The sequence below is a fragment of the Hemitrygon akajei genome, chromosome 13, assembly GCF_048418815.1.
Source record: "Hemitrygon akajei chromosome 13, sHemAka1.3, whole genome shotgun sequence".
NCBI lineage: Eukaryota > Metazoa > Chordata > Chondrichthyes > Myliobatiformes > Dasyatidae > Hemitrygon > Hemitrygon akajei.
The window spans coordinates 58,034,184-58,049,237 of record NC_133136.1 but is presented as its reverse complement, the minus strand read 5'-3'; the positions used below and the strand labels follow the sequence as shown (position 1 = coordinate 58,049,237).

General features: G+C 44.3%; 1 protein-coding gene across 2 annotated transcripts in view; it reads right to left on the bottom strand.

Moving 5' to 3' along the window:
* The window catches only part of LOC140737503 (tyrosine-protein kinase TXK-like), a 51,900-nt gene extending 47,216 nt beyond the window's left edge, over positions 1-4,684 (bottom strand). Inside the window, exon 1 of one of the 2 annotated variants that reach the window (XM_073063957.1) lies at positions 4,591-4,684. In XM_073063957.1, coding sequence (XP_072920058.1) covers positions 4,591-4,606 — 16 coding nt within the window. In that variant the 5' untranslated portion in view covers positions 4,607-4,684. The remainder of the gene's footprint in view (positions 1-4,590) is intronic. The other variant, XM_073063958.1, reaches the window with a different exon arrangement.
* Positions 4,685-15,054: the final 10,370 nt, after the last annotated feature.

Below are 15,054 nucleotides of genomic sequence, written 5' to 3'. Positions count from 1 at the left end.
AGTCTGTACCTGATAGTCACACTGGCACATTGTTGGCAGTATGAGCTGAAGCAAGAAGTACAGATGACTTTCAGCAACCTCTTATACTTATCTAAACCTTTTGCATTTCAATGAATTTTCCAGGAGCAATTTGATGCTGAGCTGAACTATAGATCTTAGGAGGGGTGAATAAATGTTAGCTAAAGGGATAGATTTTAAAAAGGAACTTACAGAAGAGAAAGGTTCATATACAGATGGAGGAATTAGTAACAGAAGTCTTCTTTTTCCAGAGTGTGGAACATTAAGAGCAGTCAGCAAGAAAACCACACAAGGACTTTAACAGCAGGTGAACTAACACAAGGCAGAGACATGTGAAGCTGTTCGGGGTTTCATGTGCAACACCTTATCCATATCCTTCAACCCACAGAATGCATCGGGGACAGGAAACCCAGTAACATTCCAGCCAATTAGGAATGCATGGAAAATTTCTCCACAGTTGTATCAGACAATCAAAATTAGTCCAATCTACTTCATGTTGTTTTGGGGTATTATTGAAAAGTGCAAAAGAAAGAAAAGTAGAATTGTAAAGTACTAACGGCAGATTTATAAACTTTATATTAAACAGTAGTTCAGTAACAGCAGTGATCAAACCAGAGGGAAACGTAAGGCAAACAGAGAGGTTTGGATGACTTCTGGATAAATGCACAAACTGTGGTAAAGAAAGTTGATGAGTTGCAGATACAACTAAATTGATAGTCAATAGAAATATCTGATTCTAACAAGGAGAGGAATGGACACAAAATATAATAGTTACAACATATTCAGGAAATATAGCATAGGGAAAAAAAGGTGAAATGGCATTATTGTTTGATAATGTTCCAGCACCAGAAAGAAATGGTGTTCTTAGGATTATAAAGACAGAATCCACACGGAAAGAGTTAAGAATCATTAGAGCTTTTTTAATATATTAATTTGCCTTTGAGAAAGTCAAAAAACAAAGCGACAGCTGAAAATCCTGAACAAAAACTGAAAATATTCAGAATGTGAGAAGACAGAAAGAGTTGATGTATCAGAGACCCTGCATTGGAACTAAAACTGAGACAAAAGAAGCTCGTAAAGCTGCAGGTGAAGTGTAAGAGGAGATGTCTGTCATAAGCATCCATGGAAATAAGCTGTAAACAAGATTGTATGGTCTGTAAAATGACAATAAAGTGCTTCAGCCCTGAATTCTTCTCCCTTCGCTTAGGATTCCTCTGTACTTCAGATGAATGGATCTTTGACCACCCATTCCATTATCCACACTTCTGCTCTTAGCCCATATCTTTTCTCCCTCAGACCAGGATAGTATTCCCTTGTCCTCATCTGTGGCCACTAGCCACAACATTCAACAAACCATCCTCCGCAATTTCTAAAATTTATGAACCAAGCCATCACTGTGATGTCTTAATCTTTCTTATTCAGCATCCCCCTGGGAGATTATGATCCCCTCACCCATCTTGAAATCTACTCAATCCCCATCCCACTTCAGCTTGCTGTGAAACAGCAGGGAATCCATTAGCTATCATTTTCCTTCCTCCCGTGCACTCCATACTAAAATACAATCTCCAGCTTTAACCCTACCTTTTTCTGCTTCTGTTGAGAGATCATATATTTGAACATTAATTCCCTACCCCCTTTCGCAGATGCTATCTGTCATCCTACATATTTCCAATATATTCTGTTTTCTGGCTGTTGGTAGATTAGGGATAATTTCAAAGTTTCTGTATTTCACAAATATGAAGACGATTTCAGGAGAACAAAAATATGCCAGTGAAATGGTAGGTACATAGTGGGTGATATTTGATGCAAAGTTACTTGTTGTTTTAGGAAGTGTGAAGAGGTGATGTGTAAAGTAAGTCATATAATGTTTGAGCAACACACACAAAATGCTGAAGGAACTCAGCAGGCCAGGCAGCATCAATGGAAAAAAGTACAGTTGACGTTTCGGGCCAAAACCCTTCGGCAGGACAGAAGGGTTTCGTCCCAAAACGTCAACTGTACTCTTTTCCATAGATGCTGCCTGGCCTGCTGAGTTCCTCCAGGATTTTGTGTGTGTTGCTCGGATTTCCCGCATTTGCAGATTTTGTCTTGTTTGTTTTTCATACAATGTTTGAGATGGCACAGGTTCAATGAGAGAGGGATAGGATGTTCATGCATATACTTTTGTACAGCAGATAACTAGTATTAACTTAGATTTACACATGGTGCTATAAAGTACAAAAGCAAGGAAATTAGATTAATCATAAAGCAATAGTTGGGCCTGTTACAGTATATGGGACCCAATTAGATGAAGCATTAGTGAAGGTTTTAAATCTTTGTTATTTATTTATGGAATCTGGGCTTCTCTGAACTAATGTTTATTATCCATCTGTATAATCGCTTTGTACAGGTAAAAGAATGTCAGCTTCCTTAACAACTGCAATCTACATGGTAATCAAGTCTGACACAACTTCTCATTAATGTTAGTAAAAGAATGTGCAAGATGTATAATTTTGAATGAATTTCAGAGAAAAGATGTACCACAGTTGAAATAAGACTGTAAGATCATAAGACATAGGAGCAGAATTAGGCCACTCAGCCCATTGAGTCTGCTCTGTCCTTCCTTCATGGTTGATTTATTATCCCTCTTAACCCCTATGCTTCTGCCTTCTCCCTGATGAGCCAAGAACCTATCAACCTCCACTTTAAATACACTCAATGACTTGGCCTCCACGGCCATCCACAGCAATAAATACCACAGATTCACCACCCTCTGGGTCAAGGCATTCCTTCTTATTTCTGTTCTAAAGGGATATCTCTTTATTCTGAGGCTGTGTGTTCTGCTCCTAGATTCACCCGCTACATGAAACAACTTCGCCACATCTACTCTGCTTAGGCCTTTCAATATTTAATAGATTTCAATGAGCTCCCCCCCACCCCCCACCATTCCTCCAAGCTCCTGTGAGTCGAAGCCCAGAGCTATCAAATACTCCTCATACATTAACCCTTTCGTTCCCAGAATCATTCTCGTGAACCTGCTTTGGACTCTGTCCTATGCCAGCTCATCTTTTCTTAGATAAGTGACCCAAAACTGCTCAGAATACTCCAAGTGCAGTCTAGCCAATGATTTATAAAGCCTAGCATCACATCCTTGCTTTTATATTCTCGTACCCTCCAACTGAATACAACCTTGCAGTGCCCTCTTTACCAGTCACTTAACCTGCAAGTTAAACTTTATGGAATCCAGCACAAGGACTCTCAGTCCCTTTGTGCCCCTGGTTTATGAATGTTTTACCTGTTTAGAACAAAGTTTATGCCTTTATTCCTCCTACCAATGTGCGTGACCAGACACTTCCCTACACTATATTCCATCCGCTACTTCTTTACCGCTTCTCCCAATCTGTCCATGTCCTGCTGCAGACTCCGTTTCCTCAACACTACCTGCTCTTCCACCTATCTTTGTATAGTCTGAAAACTTGGCCACAAGGCCATCACTTTCATCATCCAAATTGTTGACGTATAAAGTGAAAAGAAGCGATCCCAATATTGGACCCTGTAGAACGCCACTAGTCACCCGCAGCCAACCAGAATAGCCAACCAACCAACCTTTATTCCCACTCTTTGCATCTTGTCAGTCAACTAATCTTCTATCCATGCTAGAATCTTTCCTGTAATACCATGGGCTCTTAGCTTGTTAAACAACCTCATGTGTGGCTCCTTATGAAAGGCCTTCCGAAAATCCAAGTATACAACATCCACTGACTCTCCTTTCTCTATTCTGTCTGTTATTTCCAACAGATTTGACAGGCAATATTTCCCATTAATGAAGCCATGCTGTCTTTGGCCCACTTTATTATGAGCCTCCAAGTAACTCGAAACCTCATCCTTAATAATGTACTCCAACATCTTCCCAGCCACTGAAGTCAAGATTGCTGCTCTATAATTTCCTTTCTTCTGCCTCCCACCCTTCTTAAAGAGTGGAGTGACATTTGCAATTTTCCGGTCCTTTGTAACCATTCTGCTAACTTTAAATTTGGTATTTACATTCATTTGCTAACATAAATAAATCTTATTATTCCAGCTTTGCTTTAATAAAAAAATATAAATGTGAATCCAAAGCATTAGGGATAAGGTATGCAAAATAATGATTGGACTTTTGTAGCCAAAATTCACTGTTTATCTTCTCAAAATAATTAAAGTAAAAGGCAAACTATTTTCCCTTGATGAAATGTCACTTATTTTTTTTCACTGGTTTGGAATTTAAACTGTGGAACTAACCACAGTACATACATTCAATTGTAACATAAATTCGTTTTTGTAATAATGCACATATTTATTTTTTTTTGCTGAAATGTTATCTATAACAGCTTTTTCAAAATATGCCTGACAATAACCATTATCGAACAAATAACTTATAGTGTGTATTATAGCTATGTTTAAAAGCATTTTGCTGAATAAAATATATCATTTATAGAAATAGTAGAACTACCTCCAAAAATTGACCGATTCAAAACTGTTTATTTATTCCCTTTCCAGACTTTTCCACTTTATTCTGTGCATTCATAAAATGTCTGCAATATATAGGTTACTCACATGTGGAAAGAATCATTTTGCTCCCTTTACTGCAATTTAAACATCCCCTTGAACGGTGACTGTTTAAGCTTTTGAATTCTTGTCATCCTCAAAGTACAGCTTGAATCATGCATGGCCTTTGAGTTTCTAGCTGATAAAGGTTTCAATGTGGTACACCCAGGATGTGACATAAAGAATTGATTTAACAGGTTTCATTTATAATGCATTATGATTCATATCACATAAGATAGAAGCATGTTAAATTAATCTCTACATTAAGCTACAATTAAATAAGAGCTGTTTGAGCACACTTTGACGTACTTTAATTCAAGTGAAAAATATATTCAGTGTTGTGAAAACTCTGTTATAAGTACCCTCTTTTTGAAGCATCTTGCAAACCCCTGACTTCAACCAGCGAAGAGCAGGAAGTGCTTGGGAACATCTCCACCTGCAGGTTCTCCACCAAGTCACGCACCATTCTACTTGGAAATAAACCACTCTCTCTTCAGTGCTGCTGATCGGAATACTGGAACTCCGAGCACAGCAGCATTGGCAGAGCACTTCCACCAAGGGGCTGCCACAGTTCACCACTATTCTCTTAAGGGAGACAGGGATGGAAATAAACATATGCTTCACAAACAACATCAAGGAATACAGATAGCATTTTTTAATGATTATGAATTGAGCATTTGGATTTAAAATGCAACATTTTAAGAACTGGGGGTGAACTGGCAAGTAGTTATGTTGATGCTGGGTGAATATTAGGATCAAGCCAGGATATCAACAGACGCATGATGAGTCAACTGAGCCTGTTTCCATACTCTACGACATAGTGATTCCCAAAAACCCTGTGGCAGGTAAAGACCATCAAAAAAGGATAAGTCAAATGCCATTAATGGAAGGCTTTCAGTTGCATCATGTTATGCAGTATTCAGTCATATGGCATGGAAACAGTGCCTTTGGCCCAACTGGTCCATTTCAACCAAGATGTCATCTAAATTCATTCTGTTTGTCTGCATTTGACCAATATCCCTCTAAACCATAAGACCATAGGATATAGGAGCAGAATCAGGCCATTTGGCCCATCGAGTCTGCTCGGCCATTCAATCATGGCTGATCCTTTTTTCCCCTCCTCAGCCCCTTTCCAAATGTCTTTTGAATGTTGGTAATGTATCAGCCTCAACCGCTTCTTCTGGCAGCTTGTCCCATTTAGAAACAACTCACTGGGTGAAAAAATCTGGTCCTTAGATCCTATTAAATCTTTCCACACTCACCATAAACTTATGACTTCTAATTCTTAATTGTCCAACCCTGGGAAGCGACTGTCAGCCCCTCAGTGCATCTCATCATTTTTACACACCTCCCGTCATCCCTTATTCTCCTATGCTCCAATGAACAAAGTCCTAGCCTGGTCTTTCCTATAGCAGGATAATTAAAACGGCAACATACCAGTCTTTCTGACTGTCTGTCATCAATGTCCTGATGATGAAACCCAGCATGCCAAAAGCCTTCAACAATTTTCCTGTACTCCTAGTCCTTCTATAACACTCCTGAAGGCCAGTGATCATCATCATCATCAGGGACCCATTATTCACTGTGAAAGTTCTATCCCGATTCCTCTTCCTAAAAAGCAAAACATGCACTTCGACTCAATTGAAATGAATGCCAGTCCACTTACCCAAATGATCAAGATACCTCTAAAATTCTTGAAAACCATCTTCATTGCCCATGACACTACCAATTTTAGTGTCATTTTGCAGACTTACTAACCAGGCCTTGCATATCTTCCTCATCGGCTGTCCATCAATTTTTGTTGATGACTGAGGCCTGGGCAAGGTTGTATGGAACACCAGCAGTTGCCCATACTGCAAGTCTCCCCTCTCCATGCCACTGATGTTGTCCAAGGGAAGGGCATTAGGACCCATACAACTTGGCACTGGTGTTGTCACAGAACAATGTGTGGTTAAGTGCCTTGCTCAAGGACTCACACGCAAGCCTCAGCCAAGGCTCGAACTAGCGACCTTCAGATCACTAGACTGACGCCTTAACCACTTGCCCATGTGCCACACTAATATATATATAGGCCTATATATATATAGGCCTTGCATATATTCTCTTCCAAATTGTTGATATATGGCAGATAACTAATGACAATGGACGTAGCAGTAATCCCTGAGGTATGCCACTAGTCATGGGCTTCTAGTCTGAAAAATAACTTTCCACCATAACCCTCTGCTTCCTACTATCAAGCCGATTATGTCTCTAATTAGTTACCTCTTCCTACGTGATCTAACTCTGCAAAACAGCCTATCATGTGGAACCTTATTAGAAGCCTTACTGAAAATGGTTTAGACTACATCTACTGCCCTCCGCTCATTGACTTTCTTAGTTATATCTTCAACAAACTCAAACTTGTGAGACAAGATCTTTCTTGCAATCCTTATTCAACTTCTCTCTTTCCAAATACCACTGATAGATCATAATGGACAGCAATTTTTTTTAGAAAGTGTTGCTTCCTCAGCAATTATTTGTGGTGATGATAGATTGCTTGAAGTTGAACATATAATTTCAGACTACTTGTGTCACATAGGAATTTGGAGAAACAAGAAACTAACTTTTATTGAATATAATTCAATAAAATGGAAAAAAAATTAGGAAGGTACAGGACACAGATATTCCAAAAATGAAGAAATACTCAAATGGTAAAATAGTACAACCATGGCTAACGAGGGAAGTCAAAGCTATTGTAAATGCAAATGAAAGGGCATACAAGAAAGCAAAAATTAGTGGGAAGACAGAGGATTGGGAAGTTTTAAAAAACCTACAGAGAGCAACTGAAAAAATCATTAGAAAGGAAAAGATGAAATATGAAAGCAAGTTAGCAAATAATAGCAAAGTGGATAGTAAAAGTTTTTTCAAGTATGTTAAAAGTAAAAGAGAAATAAGAGTGGATATAGGACCACTAGAAAATGAGGAAGGATAAATAATAATGGGGGACAAGGAGATGGCCGATGAACTAAATGAGTATTCTGTATCAGTCTTCACTGTGGAGGACATTAGCAATATGCCTGACGCTGTAGAGTGTGAGGGAAGAGAAGTGAGTGCTGTTACTATTACAAGGGAGAAGGTGCTCAAAAAGCTGAAAGACCTAAAGGTACATAAGTCATCCTGACCAGATGAACTGCTTCCTAGGGTTCTGAAAGAGGCAGCATTAGAGATTGTGGTGGCATTAGAAATGATCTTTCAGAAATTATTGGACTCTGGCATGGTGCCAGACAACTGGAAAATTGCAAATGTCACTCCACTCTTTAAGAAAGGAGGAAGGCAGCAGAAAGGAAATTATAGACCAGTTAGCCTGACGTCAATGGTTGGGAAGATGTTAGGGTCAATTGTTAAGGATGAGGTGATGGAGTACTTGGTGACACAAGACAAGATAGTACAAAGTCAGTATGGTTTCCTTCAGGGAAAATGCTGCCTGATGAACCTGTTGGAATCCTTTGAGGAGATTACAAGTAGGATAGATAAAGGGGATGTAGTGGGTATTGTATATTTGGACTTTCAGAAGGCCTTTGACAAGGTGCCACACATGAGACTACCTACCAATATAAGAGCCCATGGTATTACAGGGAAGTTACTAACATGGTTAGAGCATTGGCTGATTGCTAGGAGGCAGCGAGTGGGAATAAAAGGATCCTTTTCTGGTTGGTTGCTAGTGACTAGTGATGTTCCACAGGGGTTGGTGTTGGGACCACTTCTTTTTATGCTGTATATAAATGATTTGGATGATGGACTAGATGGCTTTGTCGAAGCAGATTAGGAGAATGGGCAAGAAAGTGGCAAGTGAAATACAATGTTGGAAAATGCATGGTCATGCACTTTCGTAGTAGAAATAAATGTGCAGACTATTTTCTAAACAGGGAGAAAATCTAGGAATCTGAGATGCAGAAGGACGTGGGAGTCCTTGTGCAAAACACCCTGAAGCTTAACTCGCAGGTTGAGTCAGTGGTGAGAAAGACAAATGCCATGTTAGCATTCATTTCAAGAGGTCTAGAATACAAGAGCAATGATTTGATGCTGAGGCTTTATAAAGCAGTGGTATGGCCTCACCTTGAGTATTGTGAACAGATTTGGGCCGCTCATCTTCGAAAAAATGTGCTGGCATTGGAGAGGGTCCAGAGGAGGTTCACAAGGATGATTCCAGGAATGAAAGGGTTATCATACGAGGAACATTTGATGGCTCTGGGTCTGTACTTGCTGGAATTCAGAAGGATGAGGGGGGATCTCATTGAAACTTTTCGAATATTGAAAGACCTAGACAGAGTAGATGTGGAAAGGATGTTTCCCATGGTGGGAGAGTCTAGGACAAGAGGGCACAGCCTCAGGATAGAGGGGCACCCTTTCAAAACAAAGATGCAGAGAAATTCCTTTAGTCAAAGGGTGGTGAACTTGTGGAATTTGTTGCCAAATGCAGCTGTGGAGGCCAGGTCGTTGGGTGTATTTAAGGCAGAGATTGATAAGTTCTTGTTTGGACATGGCATCAAAGATTATGGGGAGAAGGCCCAGAACTGGGGTTGAGGAAGAGAGAGAAAAGGATCAGCCGTGATTGAATAACAGAGCAAATGGGTCAGGTGGCCTAATTCTGCTCCTATGTCTTATGGTCTTATTGGCTAATGCATTTAATTGCATAACGGTGCTGATACTTTGCAGTAGTTCAGCTAAGCTAAAAATGTTTTTTTAATGATTTTCATTTGTATTCAGTGTCTGAGGCTTAAGTTTCCAACAATAATCAGCCAGCATTGATGGATTACAGTTGACTGATACTGTTCCTCTGTGACCACAATATTCTGGTGAAACATTTCACTATGCTCATCAATGACAGCACCCAGATGAAGTCTAAATAAGAATGCAAGAGTAACTTCAAGAAAATAGTAGGCCAGATATTGTTCAGGGCTTTGAAGATGAAGAATGGCTGCAGAAATTAGCCTACTTAGCAGATATTTTTCATCATATGAACCAGTGGAACAAGTCTCTGCAAGGCCCTGTGAAAATGCTTTGACTTCAAGTGACAAGATTCTTGGACTTAAAAGGAAACTGAATCTTTGGAAAGATTATCTTGCCAAAGGAAATCTTGGAACACTTCCACTGCTGCTTGGGCTTGAGAGTGAGGAAGGATATCAGAAAGTCTTAAGCCTTTATTGAAAATCACCTGGAAGAACTGCAGAACAAAATTGAACAGTTTTTTTCCTCCTTTTCAACACATGTGTATGATTGGGGGAGGGACCCTTTTTCTGAATCTGCTGTTCAGCCTAAGAACTTGACTTTGAGAGAAGAGGAAGAACTTTGCGAGCTGCACTCTGATCATGCACCCAAGATGAGTTTTACTGACCTGCCCCTGGACAAATTGTGGATTTCTGTGAAAGAAGGACATGCTGCCGTTCATAGGAAGTCAGTGAACATTTTCCTGCAGTTTTCAACTTCTGACATGTGTGAGCAAGCTTTTTCTTGTTTAACAGGCATCAAGGGCAAAGATAGAAATCATCTTTTACTGTTGAAGATGAAATCAGTGTGTGCTTATCTCAAGTTCAACCAGAATTGATAAAGTTATTATGTTTGCCTTATGAGTTTACAAAATTATGTAAGGGAAAAAAGATATTAATTTCAAGAAAGGTAAGCTAAAAATTCATTCTCTATTCCACAATTATTGTTGGATTATTATATCTACAACTTATTGATCACGCTAACGTATGTAGGGATTCCCTGAGACCTGAAAATTATATCAAGGCTTCCACCAGGGCAAAATGGTTTAAAAAGGCTGCACTAAGAAGTTCTTCAAATTGCCTGTCATTTGTGGACCTGTTTGATTTTTGGACCCACAAAAATGCCTTTTTTAATCTTGGTGATGCACCATCAATAACTCACTCTGAGACGTAAAAGCGAGGTATCGGCTTTTATTGACTGGAAGAAGGAACAAGCAGTGAGTGACCACCATACTACATCCTGGAGACTGAGAGGCCGGGCTCAGACCTCCATCACCTTTATACCGGGGTCTGTGGGAGGAGCCACAGGAGCAGTTAGCGGGGGGGGGGGGGGTGCGTGTCCAGACAGGTATATGTAGTTCACCACATTCACCCCCCCTTTTGTTTTAAAAAGAGTCCCCATGGGGCGAAGTTTCTGACAAGTATATTTACAGGTTAAGTCTATCAGGCGGTCGAATCTGTCGCTGCGATCTACGTAGCACCGGCTGTGATTGCACAGATGCCGGTGGTGATTGCACAGGTGCCGGTGGTGATTGCACAGGTGCCGGTGGTGATTGCACAGGTGGCGGTGGTGATTGCACAGGTGCCGGTGGTGATTGCACAGGTGGCGGTGGTGATTGTACTGGAGACGGAGGTTGTGCTGGTTCCGGCCTAACTGGAGGTGTCAGCCCACTAGGCGTCAGTGATCCCTCACGCGTGTGCGAGGCGCCTGGAACATATGCGTACGAGACTCCCGGTATAGGAGTGTCGTGAGGAGTCTGTGTGGGGCTCGGTGTGCGCGGTGTCACCTCGGGTACAGGGTTCATAGTTACCGTGGAGTGTTCGGGGTAGTGGTCTGCTGCTCCTGCGGGTGCCAGGTTGCAGACGGAGACCGTGTCCTCCCGCCCATCAGGTAAGACCACATAGGCATACTGGGGGTTCGCATGTAGAAGGTGAACCCTCTTGACCAGCGGGGAGTATTTATTGCTCCTCACATGTTTCCGGAGCAGCACTGGCCCTGGGGACGTCAGCCAAACTGGTAAGGTGGTCCCAGTGACAGACTTCCTGGGAAAAGAGAATAGGCGTTCGTGAGGGGTGGCATTGGTGGACGTACATAACAGGGAGCGGATAGAGTGGAGTGCCTCAGGGAGGACCTCCTGCCATCGAGAGACCGGCAACCCTTTTGACTTAAGGGCTAAAAGTGTGGCCTTCCACACTGTGGCATTCTCCCTCTCCACCTGTCCATTTCCCCGGGGATTATAGCTCGTGGTCCGACTAGTAACAATGCCCCTAGCTAGCAGGTACCGGCACAGCTCGTCACTCATAAAGGAGGATCCTCTATCACTGTGGATATAGCAGGGATATCCGAACAGAGTGAAGAGCTGGCGCAGGGCTTTTATGACGGACGTGGTAGTGGTGCCGGGGCAGGGAATGGCAAAGGGGAACCGCGAGTACTCATTGATAATATTGAGAAAATAGACATTGCGGTCGGTGGAGGGAAGGGGGCCCTTAAAGTCAACACTCAGTCGCTCAAAAGGGCGGGTGGCCTTGACAAGTTGCGCCATTTCAGGACGGTAGAAGTGCGGTTTGCACTCAGCGCAGACTTGGCAGTTCCTGGTCATCGTCCTGATGTCCTCAAGGGAGTACGGCAGGTTCCGGGCTTTAACGAAATGGTAAAATCGGGTGACCCCCGGGTGGCAAAGATCTGCACGGAGGGCGTATAGCTGGTTGAGCTGCGCGCTAGCGCACGTTCCCCGGGATAGGGCATCAGGGGGCTCATTGAGTCTGCCAGGCCGGTACAGGATATCATAGTTGTAGGTGGAGAGTTCTATTCTCCACTGCAAAATTTTATCATTTTTGATTTTGCCCCGCTGTTGGTTGCTGAACATGAACGCAACTGAGCGCTGGTCGGTCAACAAGGTGAACCTTTTGCTGGCGAGATCGTGCCTCCAGTGCCTAATAGCTTCCACTATGGCCTGGGCTTCTTTCTCCACCGCAGAGTGCCGAATTTCAGGTCCTTGAAGGGTACGAGAAAAGAATGCTACTGGCCTGCCTTCCTGATTGAGGGTAGTGGCAAGCGCAAAATCGGAGGCGTCACTCTCTACTTGGAAGGGAATGGTCTCGTCCACCGCATGCATCGTTGCTTTGGCAATGTCCCCTTTAATGCAGCTGAAGGCCGCGTGGGCCTCGGCAGAGAAGGGAAAAGTGGTAGACTTGACCAGGGGGCAGGCCTTGTCTGCATAATAGGGGATCCATTGGGCGTAATAGGAAAAAAAACCCAGGCACTGTCTGAGGGCTTTGAGAGTGGTGGGAAGAGGGAGTTCTAACAGGGGGCACATACGGTCGGGATCAGGGCCAATGACCCTGTTTTCCACGACATACCCAAGGATAGTGAGTCGGGTGGTTCCGAACACACTCTTGTCCCTGTTATAAGTAAGGTTCAGAGCTTTGGCCACTTGGAAAAATCGTTGGAGGTTGGCGTCGTGATCCGACCAGTCGCGACCACAGATGGTGATGTTATCCAGATAGGGAAATGTGGCCTTCAGTTGGCACTGGTCCACCATCCGGTCCATTTCCCTTTGGAAGACCGAGACACCATTTGTGACACCAAATGGGACACGCAGGAAGTGATAGAGCCTGCCGCCTGCCTCGAAGGCGGTGTAGGGGCAGTCCTCTGGGCGGATGGGGAGCTGGTGATAAGCGGATTTCAGATCTATTGTCGAGTACACCTTGTACTGAGCTATCTGGTTGACCATATCCGCGATGCGGGGTAGGGGGTACGCGTCAAGCTGCGTGAACCTATTGATGGTTTGACTATAGTCCACTACCATCCTATTTTTCTGCCTAGTCCGAACAACAACCACCTGGGACCGCCAAGGGCTTGTGCTTGGCTCGATGATCCCCTCCCCGAGCAGCCGCTGCACCTCTGACTGAATGAAGGCCCTGTCCCCCGCGCTGTACCTCCTGCTTTTAGTCGCCACCGGTTTACAGTCGGGGGTCAGGTTGGCGAACAGCGGTGGGGGAGGGATCTTGAGGGTGGAGAGGCTGCAAGTGGTGTCAGTAGCACAGCTGTCGGCATGGTGCTGGGTGGGATGTGTGGGTCGGTGTGTGTGTGTGGTCAGTAGCGGGGTATATGGCGAGGTCCCACAAAACTGGGTATTTCTGACAGTGATTGGTGGGAGGGGCCCGTCATATGCCATAGTCACACTTTCGAGATGGCTCTGGAAGTCCAGCCCCAATAGCACAGGGGCACACAGTTTAGGCATGACCAGTAGCACAAAGTTCCGATATTCTGTGCCCTGCACCACCAATGTCGCTACATAACCCACCCGGATGTCTGTGGAATGCGACCCAGAAGCCAAGGTGATCCTGTGACTTACCGGCCGTGTCACGAGTCCACAGCGTTGCACCATGTCCGAGTTAATAAAACTCTCAGTGCTGCCCGTGTCAAACAGGCAGCTAGTCCTGTGTCCCTCCACCAGGATGTCCATCATTGACCTTGCAAGCTGGTGTGGGGCGCTTTGGTCGAGGGTTACGGAGGCCAGAGTTGAGCCGGCTTGGTGCCCGGTAAACACCGGTGGGTCGGGGGCGGGGCATGCTGACGCCGACAAAGATGGCCGCCCACATCTGGGCATGCAAGATGGCGGCCCCCATGTCTCACACGCCGCGCTGCCCGACCCTGCTTGTAGTTTAGACTTACAGACCTTGGCGAAATGGCCCTTCTTCCCGCAGCTGGAGCAGGTCGCTTCTCGGGCCGGACAACGTTTTCGGGGGTGCTTTTCGAGCCCGCAGAAATAACACAGCTCAGGCTTTCGCCTGGCCGCAGCCGTGGTCGGGTTCGGGAAGTTCGTGGAATCGCGACTGGCAGCGGCGTTGGTGAATTTGCTCGCGGGAACCGGTGGCGGTGGGGTCTGAGGTGTCCACGGAACCAGCGGGGAATCGCGCGACTGGACAGCGTCAGCGTTGTGCAGAGCAGCCTCCAGCGTGTCGGCCGTCTCAATCGCTGAGTGTAAGGTAAGATCGGCATTTTCCAGCAGCCGCTGCCGCACATACACTGATCTCATTCCTGTAACAAAGGCGTCTCGTACTAGCAGCTCCGCATGCTGTTCCGCCATGAGTGTTTTGCAATCACAAGTTCGGACGAGTGTCTGTAGGGCTTGGAGAAATTGGGCGCTCGATTCTCCAGGCCTCTGTCGTCGGGTAGCTAAACGATGTCTTGCGTAGACGACGTTCACTGGCCGCAGGTACTGTCTTTTGAGGGTGTCCAGTGCCCCTTCGTAGGTCGACAGGTCCCTGATAAGTGAATAAACTTTTGGGGTGACCCTCGAGAGGAGAATTCGGTGCATAACAGCGGGTTCAGTTGCACTAACCTCCTCCAAGTATGATTGGAAGCATGCAAGCCAGAGTTCAAAGGCAAGAGCTGCTTCAGGGTCTTGGGGGTCCAAATCCAATCTTTCCGGACGTAAAACGCTTTCCATGTTTTAAAACTTCCAGTCAATAAAATTGATGCACCATCAATAACTCACTCTGAGACGTAAAAGCGAGGTATCGGCTTTTATTGACTGGAAGAAGGAACAAGCAGTGAGTGACCACCATACTACATCCTGGAGACTGAGAGGCCGGGCTCAGACCTCCATCACCTTTATACCGGGGTCTGTGGGAGGAGCCACAGGAGCAGTCATCAGGGGGCGTGTCCAGACAGGTATATGTAGTTCACCACACTTGGCATCAATTATTCTGACAAACATTT